Below are 14,852 nucleotides of genomic sequence, written 5' to 3' on the forward strand. Positions count from 1 at the left end.
ACCACCTGATTTTTAAACAGATGGTCTCTGCCTTCCAGCTTCGATCGGGGAACGTGCTACTCCAGTCAACAAACAATTGCGTTGCATTGCACTGTTTTGCGTTGTGGTGTCGTGATAAAGGCGCTGGATTAAGAGCAGGGAGGCCAGGTTTTAGTCCTCCCTTAGTGGCACGGAAGCCAGCTGGGTGCCCTCGGGCCAGTCGCCTCTCTCAGCCCGCTATATACCAAGCCACACTACCTCCGCGTCCACACCCGGCGCCGAACTGATCCAGGACAGACTCGCGCAGCAACCTGCCTCTCCCCCTCGCAGGGAAGCTGCCCCTGAGCCAACCCCCCCGCCCTGCCTTAATGGCAGACGAAACCCAAGCCGCCCCTGCGGAAGCGCCGCCCGCTCGCCTTCGCCGCAGCCCGGGCGCGCCACCCCGCTTCCCCCCTTAGCTGGGGAGCCTCTGCACTCGGCTTTTTCTGGACATCTGCCACATGCCGGGCGACAAAGGGGGCTCGCGGCTTCCGCGGAAAGGGCGGCCCCCCGGCTGGGGTCGGGGCGGGAGGGGAGGAGGCCCGGGGGGCGCGGGAGCCTCCCACCAGCTGACCGGGTCCGAGCTCCTTGCGAGCACGCGCGCCGTCCGGCGACGCCGAGCGCGCTTCGGAAACCGAAAGTAAGCAGCGGGGACAGGGAAGGTCCCTTCGCAGGCTTCCCTCCGCCCATCGGAGCCAGGAGGTGCCCATTTGCTGGGGCGGAGGAGGACGAGGACGAGGAGGAGGAGACGCCGACACCGCCTCGCTCTTGGCTTGGCATCCTTGCGCGGCGGAGTCGCCCGCGCTCGCTCCGGTCTCCGGCCTAATCCCGGCGTCGGCGAGCCTCTCCCGGCAGCGATGAAGAGGTTCTGCGTGATCACGCTGGGCATGCTGTCGCCGGCCTTGCTGATCGCCGGCATCGCCCTCCTGGCGGCCCACATCATGCAGAACTTCGTGGACAGCCAAGTCAAGCAGGTGAGAAGCGGCGCGCGCGCGCGCGCGGCTCCCGGGCTCGCCGCTCCAGGAGCGCGCGGCGCAGAAGCGGAGGGCTGCGCCGTCTCCCTCGGGCGCCGGAGCTTCTCTTGCGCCTACCAGGCACCCCCCCCTCGTGTGCCCTCAGGAGAACCCCCCCTGCCCCATTCAGCAGAGAATGGCTGGCGCATCCAGCCTCTGCTTCGAAGGCAGGGGACCTTGCCAGCCCTCTGGACCCTGGTCGCCTCTGTCGGGCGAGTCACCCTGCTGCGGGTGGCACCCTGCAAAGACTGGAAAAGGATGCCGGGCTGGTGGGTGCAGGCTTTCGAATGGGTGCGCCGGCGCCGGGGAGAAAGCCCCCCCCCCGAATCACGGTGGCATTTCCACAGCCAGGTCACCACAAAGAGAAATGGCTCCAAGGAGTCGTTAAGCGGAGGCGTTTGGCGACCCTCTAGGGCCAGAGTGAGACAGCGCTGCGATTGGCATCCGCGGCTGCTGAAACTTTGCCTGAGCGAAGGGTCATGTAATGGCTGTTGGAACAGCAAGGGCTGGGTTTTGCGAACAGGCTGGGGAGGTCTAATTGTTTAATTCAGATACGGTAAATTTGGGAAGATACAGCCAAGGATATCTTGGGGTTTGGTTCATCTTTGTACCAAATGATCTAGAGCAGGGTTTCTCAACCTTGCTGGCTGGGGAATTCTGGGAGTTGGAGTCCACCCCTCTGAAAGCTGCCAAGGTTGAGAAACCCTGCTCTAGAATTTGCAGCTTCAGACACAAACGTGGCTGACTTGCCCACACAGACCGTAATTGTTTGCGGCAAGGAATAAACAACCAGTGCAATTCCAGAGAGAATCGCCTGCCTTATCCACGATATTATTTCAAGGGCACAATTATTTAATCAGGACACAGTTATTTTCTATTTCAAGCAAAGAGCCGTAGAGAGCTTTCCAGAGACGCAAGCTTATAAAATGAAATCTGATACCTGATGCCTTCCAGAGATTGTAAACTACAACTCCTATCTGCCCTGTGACGGATAGGAGATGTCCAAACTATCTGTGGGACACAAGATTGTATGTTCCTCTCCCCCATGCAAGGTCTGTTTTTATTGACACTCAAAGCCTACGAAGGAACAGTGGAGCCCCCAATGGTTGGGTGAGTTCATTATTCCAATCAGATGTCATAATTAGATTTCTGAGTGCTCCGTTGTAGTGGGAGGAGTGGGACTTTCACGTCCAGAAAATTAAAGTACGTATCTAGAAGAAAAAGAAAAACTTATTCCCTAGTGAGACCTGTGCATAGAGTCACAATTTGTTGGAACTTTCATAGATCTGTTTTCTCACTGCTGCATGACAGTGAGTTCTAGAACTATGGAAATTGCCAAAATATCTTCACATACAATTGTATTTTCTGCTGTTGCTAGAAGTATATAGCTTTTTTCCCCTTCTTTTTCTTCTTTAGGGAGCCGTGTTAAGAAATAGTTCAGAAATTTTTCAATTCTGGGAGAATCCTCCATCACCTCTTCTCCTGCAGGTCTATTTTTTTAACTTGACTAATCCTTTAGAAGTGCTTCAAGGTGAAATTCCTATCGTCAGGGAAATTGGGCCGTACACATACAGGTAATTTGACTTGCTTCATTTGCAGCCTTACGCAGAGGGTTTAGCGGAGATTTCCAATGGAAGGTTCCCAGGAAAGAAGGGAATGTTTGGAAGCAGTTGTGAATTTTTGCTGACCCAAAGAAAAGAGCTTGCAATTTACAGTAAACGGTTGGCGTGGGATTTGTGAATGGCATGCTTCTAGCCCTCATGGATGTAAAATATGTGGTGAAGTTGCGGAGAGCATTCTGGGCTGGATTCTCGGTAACCAGGAATGGAGGAGAGGCTCACACCATATTTTCAGAACTGGTTGTGATTTCAGTGGGAGCCAGAGAGGAACCATGGGCCATTCTCGGTGGTAAAAAAAATGGGCAGAGCCAAGTTCAACCCCTGGTACCTCCAAGTCTTGTGGCTGAAACCCTGGAGAGCCTCTTGTGTCGAGGCTTCATGCCTTGACAACAGGGTTCCTCAACCTTGGCAACTTTAAGACGGGTGGACTTCAATTCCCAGAATTCCCCAGCCAGCAAGGCTGGCTGGGGAATTCTGGGAGTTGAAGTCCACCTGTCTTAAAGTTGCCAAGGTTGAGGAACCCTGCTTTACAACACTTAATCCCTCTTCCCATGCTGCATTCCCAAGCAGACATTGCCTGATTGCTGAACATTTTCCAACCATGAACATTTCTGTAATCTCTCCCTTGCTTACGAAGCAGCGTTCTCAGGCCTGAGCATCAGGAATTCTTGCCTCACAGACCTTATGCTCTGCCTGTCAGAATATGCAATGTGGAGTTATGTGATGGCTCCTGGTGGGTTACAGTCATAACTGCCTGATCCAAAGAATGGGGGGTTGGCCTTGGAGTAAGGACTTTGTGCCCACCCCTGGGCTAAGCCATAAACCACTGTTTACAGACCCAAGTAACCAGTTTTGCAGAGTAAACTCTATTGGAGACTTCAGCAAATCCCCGAGGAGCTCCAGTTAAACCTTCTTGGTCCCCTTGGATCAGTGGTCTCATATAAGGCAGCTATGGCTGCTTGAGGCATATGCAGATTTTATTCAGGTGCAGGATACGAATGCAGCCATGCCAGCTAAGAGGGGCCGATCCGCTGCAATTGCAAAAGTCTTCCGAGCAGTGGCAAGATCTGCTTTTGTGGACTTGTTTATCCACCTTGTTGGGTTATTGGGCTTTGCTCTGACTTGCCAAAGCTGGGTGAGATTGAATTTCTCTGGTCTGATGCTCAAAGGGAGATGCGGGGAACTAAAGTTTCCTTTGTTTTGCAAGCTTGAACAGCCCTTTATGTAGCTTTTTGCTCACGCTGCTCTGCTGGGGAGAGAATGAGAGAGATGACTACATTCTTTGTCAAGTAACATTCCGTTCATTAGCTATGCAAAATATATCAGCAGGAGCATTTTCATACATTTGCTGAGCCTTTTTTTAAAAGCATTTCTTTTGCCTCTAACAGCTGTGGGCGGGGAGAATAGTCATCTGGAATCTCGCTAATTGTAATAATTTCCTCCACAAACTTTGAATGTTTAAGCAAGCATTGCCCCTGCATCTGGAAAACTTGAGGACTAGAAAACTGCGTTCTTTTAAAATGAAAGTTGACTTTCTCTCAGTGTTGTGTTCAAAGGAAATTTCTAGGCTTGTTACTGTCATTTGTCTGCAAAGTTGGACAGAGGTTTTTAAAAATGGGGACCTCGGTTGGAAAAATGGTACCTTCAAGACTGCCCATTTACTCAGATAAATATTATTGAGATTCTGTTAAGAAAAGCTTAAAATCTGAGCTTTTCTGATGCTGTTGTTTAGGCAGAAAACTGACTGGATTTGTACCTCCGGAGGAGCTATGTATGTGAGCAAATCATGAATTGCTATGAAGTAGCTTTGAAAATGTGTTGGAAACTGTCGAATTAGATGCTTTTTGATAAATCAAAGAGGGAATGTGTGTGTTGGGGAAAAATGGGTATTTGTTTTATACGTGAACAATGTGACGATTGATTTATTTGGTGGCTTGTTTTCCCCTACGATGACAGTAATTGGGAGAAAAATACCACATTTCTGCCCCTGGACGCAGTCTCTCAGTGAAAGTTCCTGTGTCTCAGAAAGTGTGAAAAGGTTAATGGTGCCTCAAACATATTCCCTTCTTCCCAGTTCTGGACTGGGGACTGCAGTGTTTCTTCACCCACTTTTTAAGATTTTGCACCACCAACCGCTGATTGCTGGCAGCTTTCCTGGGTTGAATTGAGATGGAAGCAAAAAGGGTGTGTTTGGAGGAGAAAGAAAAGGAATTACAATTGCCCTCTGGCATTTGGGAAGTATTTCTAAATGCTCCCTGTTAACCTGGGATGTTTAGTTACCAAGTGGCTGCTTGCACTCATTCCTTGGTTTCTCCTACGGTCGCCAATTAATGCTTTCTTAATAGGGCTGGCAATCATGGCTGTAAGCCTCTTAATTTAAATCAGTGTTTCTCAACCGTGGCAACTTCATGATGTGTGGACTTCAACTCCCAGAATTCTTGAAGTCCACACATCTTAAAGTTGCCACGGTTGAGAAACACTGATTTAAAGTGAGGATAGAGATGAAAAGAGTTACCAGAGAAGTCCCTAAGCCCAACTTGGCTTCTGTAGCTCAGATTCTGCCAATTACTAGATCCTCTCTTAAGGACTGCAGTAGGCTCCTTGGTAAATCCTTCTCCCAAGAGCTGAATTTGATAGACTTTGGTTTGGAAAAAGCTGCGGTGGAAAACTATGTTTCTGTCTTGCTCTTTTTGGCAGGGAGCAGAAATGGCGAGAAGATGTTCACATTCTTGAGAACGGCTCAAAAGTGTCCTCTTTTCAACCAACCTCTTATTTCTTTGAGCGAGAAATGTCAGTGGGTGACCCAGAAGTGGATCAGATCCGGACTGTGAACATACCTGCGTTGGTAAGTCTTGAGATTTGCAGCTGGCTGTTAAAGCAAGGCAAAAAGGAGTTGGTGTGGTCCATTGGCTTGACTTTGGTTCTGGACTAAGTGGGGACCCTTCTTCGTGAGGATTTTACGGTGGTTCATAAACTTCTGGACCTACCTCTGGTTTGTTTGGAGAGATTTGCTCATGGATTTCTAGTTCTGCTCTGGTGTATTTGAAATTGGAATAAAACTGGTTTTTAATCGATGCTTTGCAGAGTTAGGTGGTTTTCTAAGCAGTGAGAGCTCTTGTCATGCCCTCACTTCCCACCTCCTGAATTCAGGGCCATCACTTTTCTCTCTTTCCTGCTTTAGAAATTCAGCATCTTTGTTGGTGGCTGGCTCCCTTCCCTTCCCTTCCCTTCCCTTCCCTTCCCTTCCCTTCCCTTCCCTTCCCTTCCCTTCCCTTCCCTTCCCTTCCCTTCCCTTCCCTTCCCTTCCCTTCCCTTCCCTTCCCTTCCCTCCTCTCTTTCTTTCTTTCTCTTCTCAGACTGAACTTCTGAAACAAGACCAAAGTTCACCTGAGCTGGTACCAAGTACAGGTCTCTCCTGGCTGGGTGAACTTTAGAGAGGAGGAGAAAAGGATTAGGGTAAACATTCGTTTCATGGCAGAAAAATTGGACGGGTTGAATTTGGCCAAAACTAGTTTGTTTACATTGTGGAGTTTATTGTTTTATGTAGCCAGTATTGTCAGTGGCTTTGTTTCCAGTCTCTTTCTTCTTCATTTTTGTTCCAATTCCTTGCAAACTGGGTCTTCTGCGGTGCAAAGCATCCTTTCTAGGAACAGAACTCAGAATTTTCTGAAGGGACGTCCCGTGATGTTTAGAAGCCAACCATGAAGAGTTTTGTGCCTCTTCAAGGTTTAGCTGATGTTCTTATGACATAATGCAGCATTATGTTAATTGCCGTACAAGTTTTGATGTGAGAATAAAATAGATGGGACATTAAGATAAGCCTCATTATTTGGTCCTGGTCAAGAAAAATCCATTAAGAATTGCCAGAAATAACAACATACATATTTTAACCTTGATCAAATGCACCAACTTTATATTCCTTCCTTTTGTTTTTAACAATCTTAATCTTTAATGGCTTTAAATAGCATCTCAAAACCTGATTTCTTTTCATTTTCTGTGCCTCTTCTCAGAAAATCCTTCAAAGCTTTAACATGTCTCTTTTGTAAATCCAAAATAAGCAAGTTATCCAAGTCACTCTGCTGGTTTGTTATTTGTAAATCCTTTTTAATTATTAAGACATCAGCAGGTTTCATTTATATATCCAGTGTAACATTTTTTTTCCATATCATTTTTGTAGCCTGTCATTTTTAAATCTACATTTCAATCAGCCTCAGTCTCAGTCTTGTTCAGTAAAACTTGTTCCTCTTCTGTATCCTCTTTTAAATTCAGTTTTATGATAGCAGAAATCTTAAGAGTAGCTTCTGAGTGCATTGTTCCCAAATATCCTTGAATTTATCCAAAGTTAGAGTACTTTGCTCCATTTTATATTAGTGGTGTCTTCTTCTTTAATTATAATCTTTAGTTCTTCCTGGTTCCCTCTAGTGTCCGACCTTCAAAGTCCCATCTTACCATGATTTTTTTTAATCAACAGCATTTTCCCATGGGAAGGATTCTTGTAATTTATTTCAAACTCTTATTTCCAATCCATCTGATCCTTTAGTCCATTTATAACTTTCCAAAATCAATGTTCTAATCACCCTTTTGCTGTTTATTCCAAAATAAGAATTTTTTAAAGTCCTTAAGCTTGCATAAAACTTCTTTCTCTAAGGAGTGAAGGAAACTCACCAGTGTAATGAAACTTGCCTTTCTGAAGATTCCTAATATCCAAAAAGCAGTTAGCAAGCAATTTTCAGAAGTGATTGAGAGAGGAAGTATGCAAACCTTGTGTCCATAAAGGCACTGATCGCTGCTTGGATAAAGATGGCTATTCCTTCATCTCCCAGAGCTGTAAACTTGCCAGAATCCACTGTCTTACAGTCTCCTAGCAGGGAGCAACTGTCTGGAGCACTTGTGGGTGATCCCAAGACCTCTCCTTGTCTGGAGAGGAATTCTGAGAAGCCGATCCGCTCGCTGGCTCCTTGTTCCGCCGTGGTTGTTGGCTCTGCTCTCAGCAGAGCTGTCTTCAGTTTGCTGTGGCTTTCCCAGAAGCCCCTTTGTTAGTGACTTTCTGCAGGGGTTGTTGAGATATATTTCCCTTCCGCCAGCCACATGCAACCTTGGTATTGGGAAACAATGCCTGCTTGTAACAATGCTAACATGCTATCATTTCACCATCAAAGTGTGAAAGAGCTGTTAAATGCAATAGAGGAATGCCATCTTTGCATCTAAGAAGTGTCTCATCCTTGCAATTAGGGATGTGTGATTATGGTTGATTATGTGCTATCAAGTCATTTTTGTCTCTTAGCAGCCACATAAATAGATTTTCTCCATGAGTAGGGATGAGTAAAGCATTTGAAAGGGATGTCATGTTGTGAAGTAACTACGCAGAGAAAAGTGGGAACAGATTTTGAAGCAATCAGGCAAAACAACTGGGCTACTTTAATATTCAAAAAGAGGTGCTCCATTCAGACGCCCAAGCATTGCAAAACTTCTATTTCAAATGCTTTGCAGAATGCTAATGTTAACCACTTTTTATTTTGGGGCAAATAAATACTCACAGGATGAACTGACAACATAAGTGGGTATGGGGGAGCAGACTGGCAATTCATTTTATTTCAAGTTTCATTAAATTGGAGGCAAGGTGGGTTCTGCTGCTCCTTTATCTCTGGAATGTGGCATTTCTGACTCCTTTTGGTCAGCTGGAAGGCGAACATTGACTGACCCTTGGTGTTCTCTGTCTGCTCTTGACCTTTTGAAGTCACCTTCAAGCTGCTTTGTGAATGACTGGGGAGCAGAAACCCTATGGTGTGGGAATTAGTCTCAAAACCTGTAGAGACCAAGAAGATAACCTTGATGGAGATATGCAGAAGCTGTTGCCTAGGCAAAAGGAGCTAAAACATATTTTAAGTCTAGAACATCCAGATAACATTCAGAAGCAGCTCAGGCAGACACCTCCCTAATTCACTGAACTATAAGAAGGAGGAGGAGGTCCAGCACAATCAGACTTGCAAGATTTTGTGATTAGAGGCCATCTCAGTAAAAGTAGCTTTAGCCTTCCTGTGGAGTTGGTTTCATGGTCTGGTTTACCTAGCAGGGCTGACAACATCAGAGAAGCAGGGCATTCAAGCAGCATATTCTCTTCTCTTGTGCACAAAGCTTTGTTATCATCTGTTCTAAGCGTTGTGAGCACTTGGGCTGTGAGTTTTGTGTGGTCAGTGATTTGAGGTTTCACCTGGCCCTTCTGGGCCGAATAATGTCGCTGTTCTCCAACTGATGCAAGCTGCTTTCTGGAACTGACCATGAGTGATTAGATGACAGGGGCTGGCCAGAAGAGGAATCATGGAGTTGAAGCTCCTATGAAAAAGCCTAAATTCTGAGATGGGCATCATTCGAAAAGGAATCAAAATTAAAGAATGCAGTTGCATTTGGACTACCCTGGGCCGTGCTGATTACTGCGTCCCCAATCATTCCTGCAGTAGGAATTTAGAGCATCTTCTGGAGTCAGCCAAACACTGCTGGGCCAAAATACAGTAAGGCTATACATCACTTTAACAATGGCTAAGTAATGCTATGAAGGTGTGATAGAATGGAATTATGAAGGCCAGATTCAGGGAGAAAAACATTTTCTTTCATCTTCTGAGGTGTGAGGGAAAGATAAGAGGATGAGACTGGCACCTCCCTGAGGAATTCACAATGTTGTGGCTGGCATTACTTGGGAGCTGGGGTTTCAGTCTGGGGAGATTCTTGCTAGAGGTTGTAGCTAATAAACATTGCTGGACTGAATTTACATGGTCTCTTGGAGTTCCTTGGGCTAGGCCTGACATCAATCTTCACAGACTCTAACCCCAGCTCCCAAGTAATGCCAGCCACAACATTGTGAATTCCTCAGGGAGGTGCCAGTCTCATCCTCTTATCTTTCCCTCACGCCTCAGGAGATGAAAGAAAACGTTTTTCTCCCTGAGTCTGGCCTTCATAATTCCATTCCATCACAGAAGGTGCTGTAAATCACCATGATGGAAATGGTTGACCAAGTACAAAAAAGAGCAACTACATTCCTTTTTGAGAAGAGTTACAGTGTTTGGGAATCTTTGTCTTAGGAAAAATGAAAGAGCTATGAGAATAGGTTTCAGTAAACGTGTACACCTAATCCCCTCTTCATACAGAGCAGTCTGAAATGCATGATCAGTATGCCTTTTAGTACTTGATGAAGAAAGGTGCTGTAAATGAGCATTGTGTAGAAGCTGCCGCTGGCAGAAATGAGTCCTGCGCACTGCTCTTGAAGGTCAGGTCCCATCTGGTGGCTGATGGCGGTCTCCAACTCAGTAGGTTTTTCTGCTAATGAAAAAAATGCTGCACCTTTTTGCCCATTTCTGAATCAGAGGGGAAGAAGCAACGTGCCTTTTTAATAAAATTTGTTAGTTGGAAAAGGTGCTACCAGACTCCTTCCAATAAAACAGCAGTGAAGATCTAGTTGATCTAAATCAGCCTTTCCTTCCCTGATGCTCTCCGGTTGTGATGTAAGCATAATTCTCAGAATTCCTAGGAAGTTGCTGAACAGGCTGGGTCAGGACTCTTGGAATTGTAATCATGACATGTCTTGAAGAATACCTGTTGGAGAAGCATGAGATAAGCATTTCTTACCACTGGTTAGGCTAGGTAAGTGGTGACAGGGGATGTGTTTAAACTAATTCTTGGAAACTGTGTAAGGACATTCAACCCCCACCCAGGCTCAGGAGCATAAGAATTGAATAATGAGGATAGACCACAGGTGACAAAAATGTTAGGGGGTTCTAGAGCAGTGTTTTTCAAACTTGACAACTTTAAGATGTGCAGACTTCAACTCCCAGAATTGCTGGCTGGGGAATTCTGGGAGTTGAAGTCCGCACATCTTAAAGTTGTCAAGTTTGAAAAACACTGTTCTAGAGATATTTGACTGGCTAATATTCAAAATCTAGTGCTTAGCTACATACCATATTTTTCCGTCAATAAGACGCCCCCATGTACAAGACGACCCCCACTTTTCCAACCCAAAATTAAGAAATCAATATTTTAAAAATAATGCAGAACACATTTTTATTTAGTAATTAGGTAACATTGACCTGATACACTTGGTGGGAGGAGGTCCAAACCGTCTCTCTGCAGCTCTATTTCCATGTTCTTTTGCATAACTGATTACATTCAATCACGAGTGAAACTGCCAATAGCTTGTCTCTGCAAACAGACTTCCTCCAATTGGTTTGTTCAGCATCAGCTGACGTCAGTTACATCCGGCTCGTGATTGGAGGAAGTCTGTTTGGGAGACAAGCTATTTCACTCGTGATTGGAGGCTAGAAATAGGAGGAAGCCTGTTTGCAGAGACAAAGTATGGGCAGTTTTGCAACCGCGCAGTTCTCTCCTCGGCTGACTTCCTTGAATAAGACGCCCTTCAATTTTTAGCGTAAGGATTTTAGAAAAAAGTATTGTCTTATAGTCGGAAAAATATGGTAGGTTGCACTGAGGTGGCAGCCAGGAAGGAGATGTAGCTACTTCATGCCAAAGTTGGTCATAGGTGGTCATCTCTGCAGGAAGTGATTAAGATGCAGTTTTACATCGCTGACCAGTGGTGTGTTTTGATACAAATTCAGATATGGAATGTGTAGTCTCCCTCCCTCCCTCCCTCCCTCCCTCCCTCCCTCCCTCTTTCTTTCTTTCTTTCTTTCTTTCTTTCTTTCTTTCTTTCTTTCTTTCTTTCTTTCTTCTTTTCAAGTCAATCTGTGAGAACTTCTGCAAAGCTAATCTGCATTCATGGCTTGACAATTAATTGATGAAGTTTTCCCAGCTAAAATGCAGGGAACATTTGAATGACTTCCTTTCTAAGAAAGGAAGGATTCTTTTAGAAAATAAAAGAGGGAAGTGGCATTTAGAAAATAAAAAGGAGGATTAGCTAGAGTCAATAATTTAACAGACACCCTGCATGCAGAAGATTTTAGCTTCTCCCATCTTCATCTAAGAAAAGAGCTATACTCTGAGATCTATTGCCATGTGGAAGAGATAGGGCTCAGGGTTGGGGCAGGAATGTCTTCCTAGATCCAAATACTTGGATCTTCTCCTTCCAATAAAAGCCAGATCACTATAAAATTGAATATGTATTGAAAACTCAGAAGACCACCATTTGTCTGGTCTTTTGTCCATGATACAGCTCAGCGACATCCATATCTTCACTCCATTTGTAAAGCTAGCTTCTCTTGGTTTTAATTGCAACTTTTTAAACTATGGTAATGAGTACTTTTTTAACCCTTATAACCTGAATTCTGCCTGTCAATTATATTTTTCTGTTTTTATTGTATATTTGATAAATAACCGATAAACGCCTGTTGTTATAGCCTACGGGTTTTGACAATGAAATAAATAATATTAAAAAAAAAATCTTAACCTCTTCATCTGTTTTTTTTCTTCATGTCAGGTGGCCATGAATTTAGTCAGAACCACTCCTTTCCGTCTTCCTGCAGAAGTATTGCTCACGATCTACCACGAAAACCTGTTCGCCATGCACACAGTTCAAGAGCTTTTATGGGGATACACAGACAAATTTCTCCAGATGGTACACAAATTTTTCCCCACCGTCGATCCAGTCTTTGGTTATTTAAAAAAGGTAAAGTTGTTGTTCTCGAGGGTAGATTGGCTCTCCCCTCAGGTCTTTGCTTTTATTTGATGCATGTAATTCCTTCACCAGCTGCTCCCCCCAGAACAAGGCTGAAAATGAGTCAGCCTCTCTCGTATGTTGATTTGCTCCAATACGCATAGTCACATTCCCAGCTACATCCTTTCCTATCTATTGTCTTGGTCCTTTCATTTCAAAAAGACATCAAATTGAGCCAAGAAAACATGGGGCCAAGTGGAATTCAACTCATCAAACTTGCTATTCCCTCCCCCCTTCTGTGTCATCTCTCTTGAAAAGGAGAAATGAAGAAAAGAAGCAGGCAACCTGGAAAAAAAATCTAATCATTTATGTGTTTTTCACATTTCTACCAGTTTTGGTCAAAACAATCTCTTGGCAGTTTACGTTAGTTAAGCGCAAATGCGGAGAGCGAGGCATACAAATCCAGACGTCCAGTAGTAGGAACTAAAAAACAGTAAAACCAAACAAGAACATCAGTGACTCAGAATCAAATACAATCGAACAGACTCAGGCTTTCTGTCGTTCATCCTAGACTCGTTGGACTAACTGAGATTTCAGAAAGTTCCAGATGGTGAAAACTCTGGGTGTCAACCAGATTCTCAGTGGGAAGCACCTCTGAGTGACCGAAATTCCTGTCCCGATTACCATAGTTAACCAAGGACTACCTGTATACAGTGCAGCTTTGCATTGTTTTTTCCTTTCTCAGCTTTCCACTGAGGTTCTGTCCTACCCTATTTTTATATTGGAGAATATGGAAATACGCATCTAGGCAGTCTTGAGTGCTCCAGATGCACATTGCTTCAGGATTGCTGCTCCTACTGCTTTTTAAACAGGGCTGTGATTAAATCATGCTGCGTTTGCCCATTGCTCATATAGACTCCAGTCTCTCCTAGACGTTCCACTTGTTACCATCTCAATGCTGCTCTCTGTCTCTTTTAAATGAGCATAATCTCAGCAGCTCTTTCAGAGAGCTGATTGCCACTGTCGTTTTTTCTCAATAGATTATCCTTAGAGGGCAGAAGAAGGCAATCGACAGCTTGCTTGCCAGTCTCTTTTTGGCCCAGGATATGTTGTGGGGAAGCAAAATAAAGTAGATGCGTTATACTTCCAGAAGGTTTACGACAATTATAAAAAAATTTTTTAAAAAAGAATCTCCCACTGGAAGAAAAAATAGGTTTGAACCCCAGCTCTTCCAGAGAACTCATAACATCCCTGTGCCTCCTTTTATGACCCTTGGTGGCAATAATAATAGCAATAATAACAATAATAATTCTGAGTTTTCTGAATGTGGTATAATCACAAATTGAAAAAGTTGAAAACGAGGATGTTAAATTTTTATGGGATTTTTGCATACAAACTGATTGGCATCTAGAAAACATCACACCAGCCAAATCAATAACTGAAAAGAAAAGAGTTATTTTTATAGAAGTGGTTAAATCCAGAGATGGCAGAATCAAGGAAGAAGAATTGGAAAAAAATTACAAAATGTAGAGCTTTAACAATCAAAATGGGTGGATTATGGAAAAAATATTGCAACTTCGTCCCTATAGTTATTGGCGCACTAGGTAGAATAACTAACAGATTAAATAAATGTTTACAAGGGCTCAGTATTTCAGCTATGGGAACTGCAAAACTACAAAAATCCATCTTGCTAGACATATATTATCCCTTAAGATATTACTTGGATAATTCCTAGGCTCCTGGCTGAAATTTCACTTTCCAAAGAACACGTCAAAGATGTGATTTTATTTTGTTGGTTTGTTCTTTGTACTGTGTTGTTCTTTAAAGAATCATCATCATCATCATCATTGTATAAAGGCCTTCAAATAGAGATTGAGCAAATGTGGAAAAAGAAAGTAGTAATGGTGTCAGTAGTGGTCAGTGGGTTTGGTGCCCTACCAAAAGATCTAGAAAAAGCACTTGGACACAATAGGAATGGACAGATTCTCAACTCATCAGTTCCAAGAAGTTGCGTTACCTGGAAGAGCACATATATTATGACGGTATCCTTAGCTGTCTTAGGTCCTTGGAAAGAGTCTGGTAGTCAAAAGCACCAAAACTATCCAGAATTTTCTGGAAGACTCTATACATAACAATAACAACAATCCCGATGTAGTCTCTTCATCCGATAGTCTTCCTCAGCATCTTTGGACAAGAATACATGTGGGATGTTGAGAGCAGGTGTGGGTGAACTTAAAAATGGCTTTCATAGTGGGAGGGGCCAATCACAGAACACACAGCAGAAAATATGTGAGGGAGGGAGGTCCCTGTCACCCCCTCTAGCATCCCAGGGTGATCTTTCTTTCCCTTTTCTTCCTGGGTGGGAGTGCTTTCAAACAAACCACTGGCTTGGAGTTCCCCAGCCTTATATGTTCTAAAAATGTCCAAGGGATCTATCTGAAACCAGACTGTGCTTTAGGCTGCTTCTGTGTTTGGCAGTCTGTGAGCTTCCTTTTTCAGAACAAAAATTAATTTTAAAAAAAAGTCAGTGCAAGGAGAGTATTTCTACATTGGTGCCTGTGTGCTGAGGACTCAATGCATTAATGTTGGCTCCTCCTTGTAATA

At 44.2% G+C, this 14,852-nt stretch overlaps 1 protein-coding gene across 1 annotated transcript in view; it reads left to right on the plus strand.

Annotated features, from left to right (window-relative positions):
* The first annotated feature begins 554 nt into the window (after positions 1–554).
* SCARB2 (scavenger receptor class B member 2) overlaps positions 555–14,852 on the plus strand; it is a 30,374-nt gene continuing 16,076 nt past the window's right edge. Inside the window, exons 1-4 of the mRNA XM_088133158.1 lie at positions 555–992; positions 2,448–2,605; positions 5,348–5,495; positions 12,072–12,260. Of these exons, the coding sequence (XP_087989284.1) occupies positions 876–992; positions 2,448–2,605; positions 5,348–5,495; positions 12,072–12,260 (612 nt within the window). The 5' untranslated portion in view covers positions 555–875. The remainder of the gene's footprint in view (positions 993–2,447; positions 2,606–5,347; positions 5,496–12,071; positions 12,261–14,852) is intronic.

This window comes from Python bivittatus, unplaced genomic scaffold, assembly GCF_059951505.1.
Source record: "Python bivittatus isolate LINGU-HERP-01145 unplaced genomic scaffold, Pbiv_v1 ctg000070_np1212, whole genome shotgun sequence".
Classification (NCBI taxonomy): Eukaryota; Metazoa; Chordata; class Lepidosauria; order Squamata; family Pythonidae; genus Python; species Python bivittatus.